The 22141-nt window shown below is 39.5% G+C and overlaps 1 protein-coding gene across 3 annotated transcripts in view; it reads left to right on the forward strand.

Annotated features, from left to right (window-relative positions):
- Window positions 1-1612: 1612 nt before the first annotated feature.
- The window catches only part of SGCZ (sarcoglycan zeta), a gene marked incomplete at both ends in the record, with an annotated part of 440910 nt that continues 420381 nt past the window's right edge, over window positions 1613-22141 (forward strand). For all 3 annotated transcript variants that reach the window (XM_082050805.1, XM_082050807.1, XM_082050806.1), the window contains one exon: window positions 1613-1651. In XM_082050805.1, coding sequence (XP_081906931.1) covers window positions 1613-1651 — 39 coding nt within the window. The remainder of the gene's footprint in view (window positions 1652-22141) is intronic.

Here is a 22141-nt window from a genome sequence, read left to right on the forward strand (position 1 = left end):
TTTTACTTCTATGTAAACTGGTGTAGAAAGGAGGTGGTAGTACTAGGAAGTGATAGTTTTGAATTTGTGATTCATGGAGTTAATAAATAAGGCCCTTGAAAGACTGAGAGCACGAAACCAAAAATCACAGCCTTGTTCCCCAAAACTGCAAGTGACAGATTTATAATGGAAGGCCATGCTAAGATCAGGATCTTGGTGGGGAGGAATTTGAATTTTTAGATCTAATTGTAATTCTCCCTGAAGTGATATGAGAGCCACAAGACAGCGAATCCTTTGGAAAAGTAAATTAGGAAAGTAAGACCCTGAGACTCCAACTTAATCCATGTGCCATCAGAAATTCTGCACCACCAAAGATGCAGCACATTAATGATACACTCAACGGCTGAACGAAAACCATGCACCTCAAGCCTAAGACTGAGAAGTTTCTTATCACCTTGTTAATTTAGACTCACTTGCATATATATATATATATATATATATATAGGAAGCGGTACATGAGGCAGTAACAGTTTCTCACATGGGTGAGTGTGGCTGTTATCCAAGACACGTGGGTCTAGCGAAAGGAGCCATTTGGCGAGGGTGCCGGGGCCCTGAGGAGGGGTGGGGGTAGGGGAGCGGGGGTGGGCGGGCGGGGGCCGTGCCCGCCCCCGGGCCGCGGCGGGGCGGTGCTGGCGGCGCGGCGGCCGCCGGCGTTAAGACCCAGAGGCTGCTCTGCTCTGGAAGGAAATGTTGCTTTTTGGGAGCTTGAGAAATCCCCCCCGTACGGGCCGTGAGGCGAGAGGAGGGAAGCCAGTCACCTGGCGGTGAAGGACAGTAAAACAGGAACGCAGGGGGAAATCTCTCCCTCTCTCCCTCTTTCCCTTCTCTCTTCTGCAAGAGATCCACCTCCTGTTTTTCTCCCAACTCTTTTAGCATAACCTTCAAAGAAGACCATCCCCTACAGACTTTTTTTTTTCTTTTATTATTATTATTGAGAGAATACCTTTAGCTGCAACACAATTTTCGAGACTATGCAGGACTTGGGGGATTTTGTTATCTTGTCAGTGAAATTGTTCATCGCTAATATCTTGCGTTCACAGGGTGCTAAATTAGCTACCAGAGTAGGCATGACGGAGAAAGGCTTTTATCATGTACTATTCTCTTCGGTTTGAACACATTTGCTTGAAATTTGCTGCATGATGCTGTCCAGGGAAGCAGGATTTTTTCTCGGGATGCAGCGATTCGCCGGTTTCTGAGCTTATTGCAGAAGAAAAAAATAATCTTTAAACTGAGTGGATTTTTTGTATGTGTGCTGTCTCCTCCTTTCTTTGCCAGAGGACGTGAATCTCGTTCACCAGGGAAGGATCACCTGTCGCTTTAATCCTTGAGGGAGTTATTATTTTTTTAAAAAAAGTGAAATATTTATTTGTTTATTTATTTATTTATTTTAACCGGTGGAGGCGTGATCGCGGAGAATGAGACGGAGGGGAGCTGCCAGGGTTTGGAGGACAAGGCTGAGTTTAGATTGGAAACTGAGAGACTAGATTCCCCCCTCCTTTTTTTTTTTTTTTTTTTTTTTTTTTTTTTGGCAGAACTTCCCTAGTTTCCCATCCGCTCCGCTCAGTTTCGTTCTATGGACAGATCAGCAAACCTGGACACGGAGGAGCTCAAGGTAGGCGACACGCCGGGTGCCGTCATTGTGATTTGGGTTGGATCCCGTCCTGCCCTCTCCGCTGCTCGGCCGCGGGGGCGGGGGCTGCGCGGGGCGTTCCGCGGGGCTCCCGCGGCGCGGGGCGGTGCGATGCGCGGCTCCCGCAGCCCCGGGCGGGGGGCGCGGAGCCGGGCGCAGGCTGCCTGCGGTGAGGGGATGCGCTGGAGGGCAGCCGCCAGAGCCGAGTGCGGCCGCGAGCGTCGTCATAAGAGTATTAATAATAATAATGCTGGTGATGATGATGGTCATGATGGTGGTGATGATGGGGATGGTGCTGCCCGTGTGCTCTAGGCATTGCATCAGCGCTGGGGGCAGCGCCGGGCACAGCAGTAATCTCGCCCTGGGAGGAGGTGGCAGCGGACCTGCGGGTTTCCCGACAGAAGTTGCCTCTGAAGCCTTCCTCGCCTGGGCATCTCTTCTTCCTCCTCCTCCCCTCGCCGCCGGGAGCAAGGGGGAACCCGTCCTCATCCTCCCGCCCCCGGCGCGGTGCCCCGGTCCCCTCCCCGAGCCGAGGAAGCGGCGGCGGGGCTCGAGGAAGGGGGCGCTGGGTCAGCCCCCGGCTCCGGGGCCGCCTGAACAATAAAACTTTGCATTAGGACGGTGCAAGTGTGAGGATTTCCACCACCTCCCCCCGGCCCAGCTCTGGCTCCCTCCCTGCTGAAGGAGCATGCCTGAGAGCGCTGAGCATGCTCCTTTGCGGGGATGGAGAGCCTGCCCACACCTGCTGTTAGACACCCCTCCAGCCCTGAGCGAAATTGGGCTAAAATAATAATAGTAGTAACATAAATCTCTCTATCCGTCTATACGGGGGTAAAGACGGTGGAGCGAAGGGCGGACGCAGGGGGCGATGGCAGCGGGGCCGCTGGGCGGGAGGGGAGCGACGTCCGAACAGGAGCCGGAGGGGCAGGGAGGGGCAGGGGGACACACACCTCGCCACGAGGGTGGCGGAGGTATCGCTGTACGGCTAAGCAAGTGATGGGAGAGAAAGGAGAAGATAGCCTTCCTCCCCCGCCGTATGCACGGCCATCCTCGGGACACTCACTCAGGGCGCCGGCTTCCCCGTGGCTGAGGAGGGCTCTCCGCTGGGGAGGTGTAACTCGGGGGAGCACTGAAGTCCTGCCGTGGGCTCCTTTTCTTCTCTGACAAGCCAGATCTCAAAGTACTTGTCCGTAAGACATCAATTAATAGATTGATTCACGCCCCCCGATCTTGCTCGCAACTGCCCTAAATCTCTTAGGGAAAGGCACACCGGAACAGTACCACTGCTTGGGTATTTGATGTGGTGGAAGCACAGGACAGAGAAGGTAATAAAATAATTGCTTGAGAATCACTGATCTTCATAGTGCTTCAAGTACCGCCACACCACAAATGCTGCTTGCCTGAGCCGGAGAGTCCTCTGTTTCCTGCCTCAGCCCTTCCAAGATTTACAGGAGACAGCTGGTGTGGGAAAGACAGGAGCTGAGTCTTCCAGTTAAGGGGGGGAAAAAAAAAAGTTTTATTTCAAGGGATTATTATTACAGGGTCTTTGAAGAAAATATGTTTATACTAAAAAGGGTCAGCACTTTGCAGGAATTGTCCTTTAAGCTTGAGAAACATGTCCCACTGTGAGCGGGGCATCCAACACAGGGCTGGTGTAGAGGAAGGGGCTTCTATTAATCTCGTAGCCATCCGTGCTGCAATTAAGACTAATGTTGCGGAGTGTACAGGCTGACCGACCTTGAGCAAAGCAGCGCAGCTGAGAAGTGCCACCGCTCCTAAGCATCAGCACTTTCATTATTTTTTTTTTCCCCTCATAAGAACGAGAAAAGCTTCTAAAGGAGGCATTTCTGTAGGCGCTGTTGGGGCCGGGGCAGTTCTCTGGGACGAGCCACTTTGGCACAGTGCATTCCCTGCCTCTCCAGGGTGTTTTGTTGGGGCGGGGGTCCTGGGGGTGTGACCTCAAACCTCGCGGGGTGTCGCGCGTGGCGGGCGGGCGGGCCGCTGGCCGCTGGCTGCCGGCGGGCCGCTCCGCCCGTCACCGGCAGGGGGCGGCACGGGCTCGGCCGTTGGCCTCGCGCCTCCTCGCCTCGCGCCCGCTGGCCCCGGCAGGGATTTCCCGCCCTAACGGGACCCCCTGTGCCAAGCGGCGATGCACAGCAGCCGCGCACCTCGCTCCGGCAACTCTGGGTTTGCCCGCAGTGTGAAGCGTCCGGCCGCTTCCCCATCAGCAGGAATGTAAGGGGAGCAAAACTCTTGGGGGACTAAAGCTGCTCCCGGCTGGTGACCTTGCTGTAGCTGGGCACAGTGAAGAGCATCTCCAACGCTGCTCTGAGTTGTGAAAAGCTTTCATCAATTTCTGGCCAGTCTCAGGAGAGCTAAAGTCACTTAAGTGCTCCATTCCTCCCTTGGGGCAACGCAGGCCCTTGCCAGACTAAAGAGACGGAGTCGGGATGTCTCTCCTGCATCCCTGCTGCTTGGAGGGTTCATGAAGGATGCCAAATATTGCAGCAGGGTGTTACAGCAGAACTTGCCAAGAATTTAAGAAACAGGCTGGATACTTCCATGATACTGGGCTTCCTCCACTATGACAAATGTGTACCAGTAAGTATCAAAAAGAATAGTGAAAACTTCTAATACTACAAGTCAAATGTACTGGCTCTAATGGTAATACGTAGTAATGATATTGAAAATATATACTATGTGATGTATAAAGTTTTCATACATCTCAGATCAGGCATTAAATATAAATTTGAAATGTGTGTTATTTATTGCAATAATTGTTATGAATTCTGAATTATATATATAATGACATGTAATGAATATGTGTTTTGAAAGGTCATTTTGTGAAAAACTGATCAAGTATCTTGTGTGCTACAGCTGCTGATGTGGATAGGTGTGCTTTCCCTTACTAGTCCATGCACGAATTCCTGATGAAACAGATCAGTACTGAAAAGAGAGACTACTCTCTTGAGCTGTTCCGATTTTCCTTTGATCTGTCTCATCTTCTGTCTCAGATGCATATATGAACTTGCCTCTGACTTTTTAACACACAAGCCTATGGGGCTTTTGTTTTAAAGTAGTAGTACTGAAAACACAGACTAAATAATTCTATAGTGGTTGCACTGTAGTCTTGGCTTTAGTGTTGTGAAGCACTTTCTATCACCTGAAGTATACGTGATTGTCTATACCTACATTCTGAACATACATGAAACCGCACGACTGTTTTATGTATATTATTGGGCTTTGTAATTTGTGTATGTGTATAAAATATGATTAATGATGCTTACAAACTTTGCATTTAATGTATACAAAACTTACATTGATGCATTTGTATTTAATTGCTTGAAATTGTCCAAGTTTGGTTTGCAAAGAAGAGTGGAGAGGCCTTTGTTTTTGCTGAACTGCTGTTGACTTGTGATTTCCACTGGCAGTGGGTAGGCCATTACAGATTTTGTCCTTCACATTTTTTCAGTCATTTGGCATACAGTTCCTCTAACACAGATGGTGACCATTTCTCTTACGTTTGTTTAGTAACCACCATTTGTGTGTGGTCTTAGATAGTGGGAGATAGTATTTCTTGTGGTCTATAAAACACTCTTGATACTTTTCTTGAGGGAAGTTTGTTTGTAGTTGAATGTATGATACAAGTGAGATTATTAGCATGATAATCCTGTGAACCATTTCTTATTAGTTGAAGATGCTGGTTCAGCGAGAATTTTTCATTACAATCCCACAATGTTATTTTTAGTAGTGTGTTTAAGTGTCTTGAAATTATTACTTTTAATATGTAAAAAATGTTAAACACTACAGCATTTCTGAATCGGCTTGTAAACATTAACTGAATTTCTTTATTCAGTTCATGAGAAAATATTTATAGTCTGTTTACAGTTTTACATTTCCTGGTGATATAAAACTACATACTTAATATCTGCATGACACTGTTCACAGATGAGTTTTTGCGATAATAGTCTTCCAATACGATTTATGTAATTTATGAAATATTTGATAAAGGAATTCAAACAAACCACAAGAGATTAAACAAGAGGTTGATTCAGTAGGTTTGTGGTCTTAAACATGTGAATCACTTCACTATTTATAAACATTTAACAGGAGAACTAGTACCCAGAGGAATTCTGTAATTTTTTGTTTTGTTTCTGTTTTGTTTTGTTTTAAAAGAAGGAGCCGGAGAAACTCATGTGCTTGATGTGGTGTGGGAGGACTTTTGATGAGACTAGTGGGTGGTTATATTTCTGTTTTAAGTTAGTCATTCCATAATGAAAAGTATAGTACTCTATAACACTCCACATATTCTTATGAAAGTCTACTTCCTTTATTTGTGTCTCTGTTTGGGACATTGACATCTTAGTGTGGATACTGTGGGATTTGTCTTCTTAATGCAAAACCTACTCCCTTCTACCCTTCTCTAGCTATGTTCCTCCAAGAAACTGTCACGGTGTAGTAGGGTCCAATCAGCAATACTCAATAAAGACTATTAACCTTTGCATTCACAGTCAGAGAATGCAGACTTTAAACCATTCTTTGTGAAGGGTCAAGCTGAAGTGGTTTTAAAGAAATATACATGCAAATTCCTTTTCTTTGTGTTCCTATTGTGGGATTTCCTGTCTCCCAGTATGTATAAGGACTAGACAGTCCAGGAGGCCAGAGAGAATTCTATGCATAAGATATACTTGTTCAGCAGACAGAAAAAAGGTCAAGACAACAGCAATGCTCTCAGTGTACATTTTAAGAATCATTCCTGTACTATGACTACCAAGAAACAGCACTAACCTGTGGCCAAGCTTTTTGACAGTGTACATTACAGCTTTGCTAAGCTCAACACTCTTTAAATGGAAAATACATCAAAATCTGAAGTCACGGTTAAAGGGAAAAAAGCACTTTATCTTCCTGTTCTCCATGGCTTTTGGGATAAATATTGTTGTGTTTTCCTCTGCCACTATATTCTATATTAAAAAAAAAAGATGTAAGAGATTTACCTAAAGGCTGGCAACACATTTCTTTTTTTTTCCTGAAATGGAAGATGTTTGTATGTGATGCTACAGTACTATAGTTCTATTTGTAGATCATGTGTAACTTATGCTATAGCCTTCAAAGAGAAATCAGTCTAATGTGAAGACATATTTGGGAATCCTCGGTCATACTTAGGATGTCCCTTAACCTTTAGGAGATGGATATTACCTTCCCAGGTTCCTGTTAGGCCACGAGCAAAGCTTGTTGTGAGGTATTATGACAGAAACGTCACACGAGACTTCTGTGAAACCATTTTGCCTTGTGCTATTTTATGTAAATTTTGTAAATCTATGTCCAGCATAGTTGTTGATACATCCTCTAAGGATCCAGCATTCCAAAGGACAAAGATAAGAATTCAAATGTGAAAGAAAAACAAATAAACAACAAAACCAAACCAAACCAAACCAAAAAACAACCCACTGAGTTATGAATAGACTTTCTTTCTTGCTTTGATGTGAAAGTTCCAGGGGCTTCTCCATAGGGCAGTCACTCTCTTTTTCTTCTCTCTTCATTTGAAAGAAACCTGGAGAACATAGCTTAGAATTTATGCCATTGTATTTATTTTGAAATACTCAGTACATTTAAAGAGCTTACAGAAATGTACTTAATGTCCTGTTGTACATTTGACTGTGGTCAAATATAATGCCATTGTAAAGCTAGAATTACTTAACAGCCCAAGAATGAAGATTGATATTTATCTACTAAGCCATCAGATTCTTTGCTAATTCTAAGATATTACATGTTAATTCTTTGTTCCACAACAAAACCCTTTGAGAAGAAATATGTTGTGAGGTTACTTTTCATGGGCACTGGGTTTTGTTCTTTGTCACAGGAAGGAATGTCTGTTGGCTAAGCCACAGCAGTGAGAGATCCAAAATGTAAGGCTTTATTCTCAGTTGTCAGTATTACCGGAGCTCATCACAGAAGGCCAGATTTATAGAGGTACTGAGTGAGTCAAAGCAAGCTGGCGGTGTTCAACAACTTTAACCAAAAAAATGTTTTCTGTCTGTACCGCCCTTCTTGTACCTCCAGATAATACAGTAGAGAGGATTGTGTGATATAACTCCTGTGTATTTGCTCTGCTTGAAAAGTACTATGTGAGGACAGAGCTGCAATTTTAAATTAGCAGTACGTTGTTGAATCAGTGCAGTTACACCAGCAGTACATCAGTGATAAGTCTAAAAGTCAGTGCCACTAGCAGTACCATGCCTCAGGCATAAAAATCTGGCCTTTAGCCATATTTCTGTGCTTTATCAATCCTCTTCAGTTCATCTGAGCAGCATGGTCTGAAATTTATAGGTTCCACCTTCCTTCTCCTACAACTCTTTAGCAGGCAAATTATGTTAGTAAGCAGAGACTGCCACTACTGAAAAAGCACTTCCTTTCTGGTTTGTAACCGGGTATTCTGTGATAGTTGTAAAAAGGTAATTGTGTACATTTAATGAAAGCACATAAACTGAAAATACAATTAATTTGAATTTGCTTTCCATATGCATTGTTCTTTGTACCATTAGCCTGAGTATGAAAATGTGTGGTTACAGCATTATAGATTCTGCACAGTTTTTTAGGCCTCGTGATGTCTATCAGGGTACAAAGTGTAGTTTGTTGAACCAGATACACACAGGTAATTTTGCTGTTTTCTCTCTTCAGGATCAGTGTTGATGATACTTGTATTTCTCAGTTATATAGGTTTCCTACTTAAAATTGATCATAAGTTATTTTTAGTTGGATTCAAGAAAGGGGAAAAACTTGCTAACTTCATCTTGAACACAAGCAATACAATGCTTTTGGTTCCGTTGGTACATAGCACAACAGCTCTTCAAAATCAGGATAGGTTTTAATTCAGGAAAACCTTTATGGCAAATCAATTTAGCTTAAAATAGAAAAATTATCTGATTGGTAAATTGGTAGTTCATTTATTTTGGTGTATTGGGAACCCATAGCTGAGAAAAAATGTCATAAACCACTGAAATTACAGGTAGCATTATTTCCAAGTGAAGTTATTCAGTAATACTAAATTGCATTATTTCTAGTTAAAGGTAGTCCATATACACAAAGCACTCTATAAACAGCTCTGCCCTTTAACTAGTTGAAAACAAGTAAATTAACTGTGTTAGAGGAAGTTTTCATGTTTGCTCAGCTTAGAGTTGTATTTAGTGAATTGCCAACATATATAAAACAATCAAAACTAAAAGTAAACAAATCAATAGAACCTTTGCTTCTTTATCAGCTTGTATATTTCTGTACATGGATCAACAGAGATGACAGAAGTTGAGAGGCGATCTGAAATTTCAGGAGTTAGCTATATTAAAGAGTAAGAAAGTCAGTTGAATCAAGCCTCGGAATCTGGGTTTCAGCTTGTGTTCAATTTAAAGCCTTATATTGGAAAGGGTGTTGAATCTGAACTCAAAAAAGTGCTTAGCCATCACTTATCCAGCCTGTGTGCTCTGTGCTGGGAGGGTGTCAGGGCTGGGTGGCCTCCTCTCCACTCTCTGTTTTTCCTGATTGTGCTTCTGGCTTGGGCCTAAACATGGTTTGACTGTAAGAAGCTTTGGAAGTAGTCAAGCCATTAAGGGGCTCATTATGAGAACTCAAAGTCCTGTGTTTTCCAGGAACATTTATTAAGCCCTTTAGAATCTGCTATGAGGAGAGTGCCCACAGTGCAATAGTCTCGGAAAGCAATCCATAAAGACCCCACTTCACCCACCAGGCACTGAGCATCTGCAGATGCCTCAGTTTTCCCTAGTGCTGCTGCTTAGGCACATCACGCTAATGACTAATGCATTTGCGTGCATGTTTCCCATCTGGACTTAGAGGAGAATCTTAGGATTTATCCTGCTCAGGGGCATTGCTATGCATCTACCAGATATGTAAAAGTCTCCTGAGGACTGCAATACAAGGGTGCTAAAACGATGAGCATGAGTTTTGTGAGCATGAGTTCAGCACACACTAGTAGCCCCAATGGCTTTCACTTGATAAGTCACCAAACAAAGTAAAAATGTCTGGGTCTTCCCTTTAAAGGGATTTTTTACTATTAGCTTAAACTACATATATTTTTAACAATAAAATGTGATTGTAGCACAACTTGGAGAGGTTGTTTCTATTTTGAAGAGAAGATTGAGCCAATTTTCTGTACTCAAGATGATTGCTTGGTGATCATAGTCCAGTAGAACATTTAAGAACGTGAATCTCAGTCCATTAGAGAAACTAGGTAATATATATATGAAGTTGGATGATCTATGCCCCAATAAACCTCAGAGAGCATTTCGTAATGCTTTACAAAGAGACTGGAAGTTTTTCTGAGAAGACTACTTAGCCTTAAAGCTGAAACTCATGGCATCATCTATTACTTTCATTAGTTTGAAAACTAGCTGTGAATAAGTACAAACTAGGAGCCACTCATTATAAAAACACATTCCTTCAAAATGACACAAAATCCTAATCCTCTCTGATGTTTGGAAGAGTTCAGGCAAAAAAGAAAAAGACAAAAATTGGGACTAAGATCCATCTGTGCTTTGTTTTGCTTGAGTCATCACCAACAGATGGCAAATACTCTGTAGAAATCACTCAGCTGAGTTACTCCAGTTTGTGGGGTACCTAAGGCATCTACCCTTAGTTGTAAACTTATACTCTTTGTCAGAAACTCAGTTTCCTTTGGAGATTCAGACAAGTACCAGCACGTGGGCTTGTACATAATTATGGCTTCAGATACAGTATCTGTTATGTAAATATTGGTAATAATTATTTTTCCTTGTATTTCTTCTGAAACAATAGGTTTCAGTCCTAACACAAGACTGCCTAGCTGTGTCAAACTTCATAGGTTGCTGCAAAAATAGCTAGCAACAAGCTGGTATTGACTGTCACTTCCTGTAGGTCTCAAGTTGACATCTACCATTTCAGATATACTTCAGTTTAGAAATATTTTACATGCCATTTTCCAATGTATTCTGCAGTTGAACAGACATGAGATGAATGCAAAAGCTGTCTGTTGTGTAGACTCATGTTTCCACTTAATCTTCATGAAGGGAAAATTATTATTCTATTTCATCAATGTTTTATTAGATTTTTCTGAAAAAGTTGCAAAGAATATCACTCTTCAGAGATGAACAAGTTAGCTGGTGTGTGCTCTTTTCTAAATACTGGCTTTGACATTCTCATTTCTGTAAGTATATCTTATTTTCAGGGGAGTGAGATGCTATTTTTAGAACTGATCTCATACCTTCCTTCATTTCTCCCCCAACTCATTATGAGGTGCAAGTGAGTATGTGATTCGAAAATGATCTGTTTTCCCAGAAGAGACCTCTACCTAGTTAAGCTCCCTATTTTGTTCAGTATTAATTTAGATGAGGTAGATAATATTCATTGTTCATGTAAATATGTCATCTATCCAGCCTACCGAGACCGCTTGCGCTATTGCTTAATAATATTATGGGTATGTGAGTAGCGTCTCTGTGTCTCATGATAAAATTTCCATCATACTGCTGACAGGCACAAAACAGAAGGCATCCTTTGCCAAGGTGCTGTCTGTCCTATTGAACTTGGACTTTTGTAAGCCTTGATCAATGAATGAATGTATCTAGTAGGCAGCAAACTGCTGCATGATGAGCAGGGCAGAGGGAGCACCTAGGAGAGCTACACTGAAGCCTAGCACCTGATATGTCAAGAATTATAGATTATATTGAGTAAAACTCCTTTCAGTTTTGGGCATATGCAGCTGCATCAAACTACAATGCTATTATTTTGCAACAGACATACAGAGCTTGCCAATGCAGTTTTAGAATGACCAAGTGGAATGTAAAGATTTCAAGTCGGAAGAGAAGGCTGAGCTGTGCAATAACAAATGACAGCACAGTGATCACGTGCTGAGCTGGTGGCCAACTGAATCCAAGTGGCTGTATGGCTGTCTGCAGTGTTGTTCATGCTGATGCCTGGCTGACATATCTTAATTATTCACAGATTTAGAACTATGATTTGTAATTTTTAAAAAACAGCATAACCACATGCTTTGTGCTAATATTGCCATTCAGTAAACGGTGTGTGCGGCATGTGCAACATTTAAACGCATGTGAAAAATAAGGGTGAAATTTATTTCTCTAGGTGACAGAAAACTCAAGTGACCACTCAGAAACTTTGTGGGAAGTGTGTGCCTGTGGGCATGGTCTTGCACAGGAGGTGATGGAAGCAGGAAAATCTGAGAACCTATGAAAGGAGCTGTTGTCAGTATAAGTTGTCTGTCCCAATGGAATATTACCACTGAATTGGCATATGATATATTTTATAGTTTTCTGATCTAAGTATAGGATCCAAACTCATGCTTCTGGGCACTGCAGTTTTCCCCTAAATCTATGATTCAGACCCATTTCACTTAGCTTTCACTGGACATTATTTTAGGGAAAACTTGTCCTTTTCTGTTGAACCAGTATACTTTTATTTTATCTCATAATGCCAAATAACTTTTTTGCTACCTCACCCTTTAATAAAGAGTTAATGGCACTAGCACAGACTAGCAATTACGGGTATCAATATTGTTTCCATCTGTGGAGAAGATAGCTTAAGTCTACTCTTAAAACTGATACAATAAATAGACTTATCTTTGTCTTATGATGATGCTGTGATTTTTCTTTAAAAAAGAAGTCTACTTAAATTGCAATTTCCATTACTATAATCACATCTTTGTCTATGTACATAAAAGGACTTATTTACATTTTAAAGTATGGATTTTAAAATAATTCATCATAATGCCAAAATACTCTATAGCATTGATACATACATGCTTCCTGCACCTTCACATGATTCTCCCCTGATAAAACCAGTAGCATGAAGAGGAAGGGAAGATGACAAGATGCAGGTCTACTGGAAGAAGCCGGTAGCGCAATGTGAGCCAAATGAAGGTGCCTTCCACTGTCTTACCCAAGTCAGTTCAATACAGGTCTGTGCTTTTCTCTCACCTTTATCTGACCTTCCAGCAAGTTGCACAGATTGGGTATGCTTAACTTTTCTAGCAATGATAAAGTGGCATATAGTTTAATTTTAAGGGGCATGAACAATTTTAAACCAAGATCCAAAGTAAAATGCAGCTGTAGTGCAGAGGTAGTAAGCTCTGTTGGAGGACTGGCAGCAGGCAGCTCATAGCTGGAGCATCTTAAATTGGATCACTACTCACAAAACAGAAGCAGGGAACCACCGTGTTAAGTGCCTCTTCTGCATACAATATTTTTCAGATTGTGTGTATGCCACGAGTTGCCACTATTCACATTATTTCAGGATTTGACTGAAGAGTAATGGCATAAGGGCAGATAGTTGGTACATATTTTAGACAAATTGCCTGCTTGCTGCAGAAGGTTACGATGATGGTTTTGCTGCTTCTTTTTTTTTTTTTTTTTTTTTTAATTATCATTAGCTGTCTGGTTTAAATAAAGAGGTCTAAAATTGCCTGATTTGATCTTGTAAACGAAAAGAAAAAATTGTGAAAGTTTCACAATGAAAATAATATTTTCTACATGAGGATGTTAAATACCTATTTCCACTTTAGATAAAAGCCCAGTTTCCCTTACCTTGCGATGATTTGGTGTTAACTCATATGTATTTTTACCCTTCTAACATAGATTTTTCTTTGTGAAATAATTTATGTGAAACAAATTTAAATGTAACATTAGAGCACAAAACATGAACCAAGAAAACAGAGCTAAACTTTTAAAACAAACAATTTTATTCTGCACACAGCAATTACTTCTGCTGTCAGCAGGAATAAAGTTACTGCTGTCAGAAACTTATAAAAAGTCAAACGTGTTCTTCTAAAATGCCTCGCCAACTGCGAGTAAAAAAGACCACACCTTTCAAGACCTAGGCATCTCCTTATTTTAGTATCAATAAGGTTCGTGCCCTAAACACCTGCTCAGAAGTAGTTACGAAAATGTGATTTAAACGAAGGGAAGGAAATGCTATATTGCTATGTAGCAAAGAAATCCTGCTTATTGACTTTCTGAACTGCCTCAGCCAGAATGCATGGGATTCAGCTGTTCATCTGATAGGGAACTGATAGATGCCTATATCCAAAAGTTGAACTGGGATTAATATGAATATCTTTGTGATAGTCCACTTCAATAAAACTAATCTTTATACCAGTACGAGTCATATCACAAGCAAGTTTAATGACAGACACAATCCCTGTTTTTTTATGAAAATAATGCCTTCTGTGAACCTTTAAGGGGATGAGGAGACGGGAGGAGGAATTACCTGTCTGCTCAATTTATTCTATTTGAATCTAGAGCTATTTATTTATTTATTTATTTATTTATTTATTTATTTTTAAATAAAAATACCTTTTAAAAGCTATGCCTTTTAGAAGACAGGTAAAATTGTAATGCATTCCTCATATACAGTCTGTATTAGGGTCAGTTTGATGGGTAGTTTGCTTTTATTGGTAACTTCTGGAAAAAACCAAACAAATGAAAACTCCAAAGCTGTAAATTTTCACGGGCTGGAGCTAAGAATGAGATGGCAATGCTGTTTACTGGGATAAATCAGGTGCTACTAACAGAATTTCAATACCAAAGGTTAATAATATCATCATCAGTAGCTCTTGAAAGAGACCTGACTGCCTAAAGGCTTCTTAATTTTAAACACTGAGACAAGTCAATCAGTATACACCTAAAAATATGCATTGAGAGATGCAGTTTGCATATATTAACTCCTTGTTTGTTCTTTCTAACCTGTGAGATCTTGAATTCTTTTGTTCACTTAGTCAAGAACATAGGCATATGCCTACTTCTTTGTAGGGTATGGGTCTGTTTGTTGCTGGTCACTGGGTAGAAAAGGAGAGTTTCCAGGGGAAGGGCAGGGCACAGAGAAATAGCCTTGTGCTTAAAATCCTGCGCTTCTCATGCTAGTGTTAAAACATCTTTCTCACCAGGCTATTTGTCCAGTGATGGGTGGGTGTTGATGAGTTGAAAATGGAAGCGTCATCTCAGCAATGTACATTGACTATGGCCTGAGAGGTTAGAAAGTGGACCCATTTTCCCATTTTTACATTTTGCAGTATCAGAACTGATAGCCTGTAACATTTAAAGTGGCTAAGGGCACAGCGGAAAGCGAAATACAGAGATGTCAGTAAAGTCATCTCAGTGCTCTTGGGAGCACTAGGCTGGATCATGACTAAATGGATGTTTCTGACTAAGTGCCAACAATTTTGGCAAGGCTGTGTGAAGGAATAAAGCTGGATTTTTTTTTTTTTTTTTTTTAATTAAAATGCCTATTATCAGCTCCAAATGTATTTTTGTGTTTTATGGAACCCAGTGTCAAGGGTGCAGGGAGGAACCCACTTTCACATGATGCTCTTTGTTACAATTTTTTCTATGAATATGATATGATTACATTAATTATGTTCATGGTCATAGGATAAATTAAGAAAAGTGTTATTTCTTAGACATCTGCTTTGACCATCAGCCTTAGAAAAAAGATAGCTCTGGAGCTTTTCAGTTACAAGGAAGAATAAGATTTATGGAAAAAAATATAACAACCCATTGACTCCTGGAAGGCAGTACAGCAAACCTGATTTTAGGTGTGATTTAGGACATAATGAATTCAGGAAAGTTGTAGTTTTATCAAGGGCATTGCTCTTGAAGCTCTTCTGAATAGTCACTTTGAAAGACTATCACTTGGCAGGCCCAATAATTAGTACTGCAGCAAAATATCTTTGAAGAAAAATAGTTGGTGGCAAAATACCACATCCACAAGGTATCAGTTCTGGGGCTTCCTCCATTTTTTCCGTCTGTGGCATATATGTATGCCTGCATGTACCTCTCCCTGAAGAAGTAGTATGGAGGAAGCAGACCCATCTGAAGTGACCATGAAGTGGGTCATTTCTCCACTATGAACAAGGTTAAGGTAAAGAGAGACTCCTATAAATCAGTGACTACTTTGCCTGGTTTCTGCCTAGGTCCTTCCACCTAGGCTTCTTTTGCAGAGAAATTGACATTAAAGCTAATAGGTTATGTTACATTTTTAGCAAATTTAAAATTTGCTTCTGGGAAAGACTTTTGTTTCCTGTCATCTCTAAAAAAGGCAAGATCTGCATGAGACATTTGCTTCATCTGCACAATTTGAAGGGAAGATCATGTGCTGTTTTACAAATACATAAGCAGAAAAATCCTTCAATAGCTTACAGCTGATATGGCTAAAGAGAACTGAACATAATAATTATAGAAGAAGACCACTGATTCTGTTTATGTTTATTTTCCTGTCGTGGTTGAGACGGACAAACAACATAGACCAAGTTCTTCCAGGATGAAAATAGTAGATGCCATTTATTGCCACAAGGGCATTTTTATACAGTTTTACCAATTCATGTGTCTCTTCACTATTGGTTACAAGTTACAGCACTAACATCTCATTGGTTAATTTTTCTATCATCCATATTACTCTCCTATCCCCTTCTCTCTCACGGGTACATCTCTCCTCTCTCTGGATACTCCTTTACTCCCATCCTTCTCAAGGGTAAATCTTAATATCTTCAAGGCTGATCTCTACTCCCATATTTTCTGTCAAGGATTCCACAGACCCACTGCAGTTTCCCACATTTTCTGTTGCCTCTTTACCTTACCTCTTCTGGGTTAGCTTTGTGGCCTTTCAATAGCTTTCTTAAAACCATCCCTAAGTAAAAGATTTTTGCTGGCCAGTTTGCTGTATAGCGTACTATATTAACTGAATCAAAGCCATCTTTTGCTTTGAATTATGCACTCCTCTTAATTCCTCAACCTTTTTCTAAATGGTATTTGTATCAGGAAGTGTAGATCTGTACATATAGAGCTGTATGTGTGTAAGCTTTTATAGGCCTGTACAATTTTTCTTTTTTTTTTCTTATTTTAGTTTTTAAACTTCTTTCTGACAACAGTGCTATAAAACTATATTACTGTAGAATTAGTCTGTGTTAGTTTGCATCTGATTTTGTAAGCCCTTATCAGAACAACCTAATTAATTTCAGTAAAATGATGAAAATGTTTCTGAGATTTTTAGATTAATATTAATTTTCAAGACTTGAAAATATGAGCCGTGTATTGTGGCATGATTGCAAGAGAACAAATATTCACAGATGCAGATGGGAAAAATTTTCCTATGTTATGACTGGTGAGATAGGTTCAAGATTTGTGCTCACTGGCCTTGTTGCTATCTAATGGCTTTCTGCACTACACACCCTCGTTAATGGCAGCAGAAGTTCAATCAACACACAGAACCAGGGTAGTGTGTGTGTGTGTGACAGTGAGTATTTTGTAGCTGAGAGCGTAACAACAAAGACCATAGGTGTCAAAATTTGAAGGTCTCGACAATAATGGGCAAGGACACCTTAGGTTTTGGTAACTGCCATAGCAATTAATCACTGAGAGGATCTTTTGATTGAATCTTTCCTTGGCCAATGTTTACTGAAGAGGCAGGGGCTTTGTTTCCCACCCAGCTCCTGCTTGCAGCAGTGCCAGGGACAGACAGACCCAGGCTCCAGGGAGGTGTTGGAGGTCACTGGCTCTTCCACAGCCATCTCCCTGCATGGTGCAGCACCCATGTCTCTTCATCTGTCTCTGACACAGAGACCCTCCCCTTATATGCTATAAAATCAGCTCTGTTAAAAACAGAGAGGTCTCAGGTTGTATTATTTTTCATTTATGATAACTGTAAAGGAAGTCAGTCCCTATTGTTATCTTTTCTGCTTTGAGGTGGCTGAGTCTTCTTTAACAAGGTGATGGGGAATTGGCATATATGGAGGATGTATTCTCCCCTGCTACTAGCTTTAACTTGGAAGATTAGGCTTCAGCTCAGCTTCAACTCAAAAAACCAAGCACAAGCGTATATTTTACAGCTCATCAGTACTTACAGTTGATGGAAGAAAATGTAGGCTAGTCATAAAAATAAGGGACAATGTTACAGCTTTTGCAGCCATGTCATCAAAAATATTTTTTCTTTCTTTGTACTGAGCCACTTGCAGTCTGTAATACATTGAACAGTGATTTTATGTCTTCTTTTCCCCCCAGTTTCCAGCAAGGAAAAAAAAATTCTCTCCTTCAGCAAGTGAATCCAACCATGCTTGTGATACATATACAGGCTGTGTGTGAGAGTTATACCAACAATTACTGTTTAGGAGTGATCTGCATGCAGATGCCACATAGAGCATTGAAAATGTATCACATAGTTATGGGAAACACAATAGGAATCTTTCTGCAAGTGAAATAATTATATTTCAGCCACATTGGAACCAAACAATCTAGCCAGCTCTAAGTCTTTATTCACATGTAAAAAGAGCATTTATGCATTATAATGCACCCTTGTCCGAATAATTGTGCTGGAATATTGTATGAAAGTTTTTGAACAGCTCTGTAATAGCCATACTGTTGGATGACAGCAGTATCATTAGTAGCCTGCACTAGTATTTCTAATCATGTGCAAATTCATCTTTTATTTCATTGTAATTTATGACAGAGTTTTCACCTTCTATATATTTCAAGATAAATTAACTGTACTTGAAAGGTTTCCCTAGCACAATCAGCTCCACACATACATTAGATGATTTCATATCAGTGTAGGGTGGAAGTGACACCATGTGCTTTTGCAAGACCCACATCTGCAGAAGGATGCTGGAAGATGGGGTGCTTCAGAGGAAAGTCACAACACGGGGAAGGTTGCCTTTCAGGGTCAGTTGATCTGATGAGGCACAGTGTTGGGTAAGACAACCACAGGCTTCTCTCCAAGATCTCTAATGTGCCCATTTGAAATACTTTTGATGAGGTCCTTCAGTAAAGGTTCTTAAAACCTTTATAAAAATCCTCTCATGAACAGTAACTGAATGAAAGAGCAGACATATATAATCACTGCTACTTCTCCAGGAATGGAAAATGAAGAAAATATCCCTAAATACTTGTCCTGTATTTATATGATGTCCCCAAGCATCATCCTACGATGATCCATTATTTGTCTGATCTGCTGTGGCTGCTTTTTTGGTCCTAAGTAACCAAACAACATTGCTTCTAATGCCTGTACTAGCTCAAGTACCTTGAAACAGGAACATCTTGAAAAATAACTGCCAGTGAAAGGCTGAATGAGCTTTGCCTGTTTAATTTAAAAAACAAACAAACAAACAAAGGAGACTTGACTTGATAGAATGCAGAGTAACTTGGGCATATTAAAGGACTTCATTCATAGTGGAGAAGGGCATAATAATATGTGCTCAGGGCATGAACGTAAATGTATCCCCAGCAGGCACACGCACTTGTAAGAGGAAGCGTGATCAGCTGCTGGAGTAAATTTACGAGGAAAGAGATGAATTGTCATTCCCTTGATGTTTACAGGTTGAAACTGAATGCCTTTCAAGATAATTTGCCTAAGGCAGTAATAAATTATGCTTTAATCTAATTTATGTTACCAGCTTAATATGAGTAAATAAGGTAAATGGGTGAAATAAACCTGTGACATTGAGAATAATCCAATTGTTCCTCAAGACATTAAATATGTGGAAAAATGGAGTGAGCTCAAAGCCTCTGACTGAAACGTAAACAAAATGAAGCAATGTTTGCAAGTGCCATAAGCACATTTTCAAATAGGCTGCAGATTTTTTCGTAGGTACTTGCAGAGTAATTAATTTTCTCACTTTTTATTTTGGCCAAGGTTTTGTGGAAGAGATGTATTGCATTTCTCAGAGTAACGTAGCCATCCCAAAATCAGCTGAATGTATGTGCTATAGCACCTTTCACAGATGCATGTGTATAGTATACAAATTGCAACCATGGCTTGATTGCATTTTTTGTGAAGCCCAACTTCTTGCTGACTTTTTCAAAAGAATTCAGTTGCACGGAGATTTAAAAAATATATTTGTAGGACTTTGTCAAAAAGACATAGCATCTTTCATTTGGAAAATCAACCTCCCTATCCTTCTAGAATCTAACAAAAAGTAATTTCAAATGGTAATAGTATTTTAGGCAGAAATCCAGAGCACTATATTTGCTGTCTGAAAATATAATTTAGGAGTTGTAATATATTCCCTAATTAAAAATATCATGCACAGTAGTGATTTTATCATTCATTTATTTTCTGGACCATTGAACTAATCTGAAGAAAAACAGCATTATCAGGGGCACAAGTGAAGAGGTTCCCTATCTGTTTTTACAAACAAATGATTTACTTTCCATTAAAAAGGACAATAATTTTTTTCATTTGAAAAATAAGAACTTACTATACCTTGCTATGCAATTATTGTTAGACTTTAGCTAAATATAGGTTATATTTCTTATCTGAAGGAACACAGAGGATTAGTTTCATGACCTTTTTGTTTTGTGATATATGGATAATACTTAATAAAAGTAAATAGATAGGAGATTGAGAACCAAAGTAAATACCACATATAAAACCTAATTTTCAATCATTTGAAAGAAATTGGAGTACATAAAAATTAAAAATCAAAAGTGGTTGTTCTATAGTTATTTTTTGTTATGCCAAACCTACAATTATAAGCTTGTGTTTCATGTGTGTTACGAGTTTTTGTGTTTGTTAATGACGAGTGGAGTCAAGCTGTTACAAATTCAAGCTGCAAAGACTTGGCTTTGAAGCTCAGTGTAGCAGCAGATCCAGGTGGGGTCAGCAGGTCCCCAGTTCAGCCCTCGTGGATGGCCCAAAGGCATAAATTAACAGATTCTTCTACCTGGCAGAATATACTGGTGAATACTATATAATATAGAAAACATAGTTTAGAAAAAATCTACTATATTCTTTCAAAATATTTATCCACTTTTTCAATTGTATTAGGTGGTTTCAAGAAAGATGTTGGTCTGTTTTTCCTTTTACATCTGTGCCTACAAATACTACTGGTTTTGCTCTTCTCATCATTCAGAAGATGCCTATATGTCATGAACAACAAATAATAAAGGAGAAAGGTTTATGTCTTCTAAATTTTATTAGACCTGCTTTTCATTTTCCAGAAAATAAATTTTCCATATCATGTTTTTGAATTTTCATGTCTTTTTTGCTACACATCTTTTATCTAAAACCTCTCTGTCTCTGCTTTTCAAAACCATGAAATCAAGAATTCAAAAATTTGTTTGTGTAGCACAAACATACGTTTCATTTTTAGTTTCTTAGTAAGTTGATATAGGATAAAAAAATTAAGATTCAGGACAAATAATTTGAAAAACTGAAGTCTGAACCCCAGAACTGGGCCATGCCACAGTGACACTTGAGTGATCACCTTTCCTGTGTAGATCTCCACATGCTAAGATTCCCTATGCTTTACAAGAATTAAAAAAAAACATCAGGTATGTATATATTATCAAATTTATTTCTTTTGGAAAATAGCACTATTTGTATTGTAAAAATTTCTGCTTAGTTCATTTTATTTTATGTTTTTGTTGTGTCATGAGTGACTTTTTTACAGTATGTTACTTCTGCACTACACCACAAAACCAAAAATAATTATTTTTATAATATAACCAAATTCGTAATGATGTTTATGCAGCTGAGTTCTAATTTTGATTCTGTCTAGCTGAAACTAATGCAAGTTCCAAACTAATTTTTCCAGACTAATTGTTTGACTCATGGCAAGGCATTGTATTCAACAAATGCAGCATAAAATGTTAGGATTATGTAGACAAAGCTCAAAGGTAAGCTCAGTGTTCCAGTCTGCTGACAAAAGTTGCTTATTTGTCTTAAATTTCTGAGCTGCTACACTTCAATAATTCTCTTTTACACCACAGAATATATCTAAAGTATTCCACAGCTTTTCTGAATTTTCTGTCAAACACATCACAGAAATTATATTGCCCTTTTATTTGCTGAGTGCTGTTTCACAAAGAAGTCATCAGATACAGCGAGAAGATAGCCTGAAGCCTAGGATATGGTTATGGCCTAAAAGCGCTTTGCTTTTTCTCAGCATGAGTTTGCTAATTCACATGTTAATTGGGTGTTCACTTATCATCACTTTGTCATTAGAAACTCAGTTACTGCATTCAAGCACAATATTAAGACTATCTCACCATATTTTCTGTTGGCATGGTGTACTTTTCCTTTCTATTAAAAAAAAAAAAAAAAAAAAGCAAGTCCATGTCATACTGAAGTGGAAGTGCCAGTTATAAAAACGTATACATATGTATGTGTAGAATTTTTTTAATAGTTTGTGTGCTAATAAAATTAAATAAGAAACTTCTGTACCTATCTGTTTAATCCATTACTAAATAGACCTTTACCTTCACAGAAAACCAAATTATGTCATTTAGTGTTGTCTAACACTATGCCATGAATGTTTTTTTTTAATTCATGCTAAAGTACCTTAATCCATTAATCATTATGCAAAATATAAATGTTTACACTGGGCAATTAAAACCCGGTTTTGTTGTTCTCTTGTTCTATTTCTCTTTCAATATACACCTAAATTATTATTCAATAATTTTTGTCTTTCATATTTTTTCTCTCTAC

The sequence above is a fragment of the Streptopelia decaocto genome, assembly GCF_964273445.1.
Source record: "Streptopelia decaocto genome assembly, chromosome: 4".
Taxonomy (NCBI): domain Eukaryota; kingdom Metazoa; phylum Chordata; class Aves; order Columbiformes; family Columbidae; genus Streptopelia; species Streptopelia decaocto.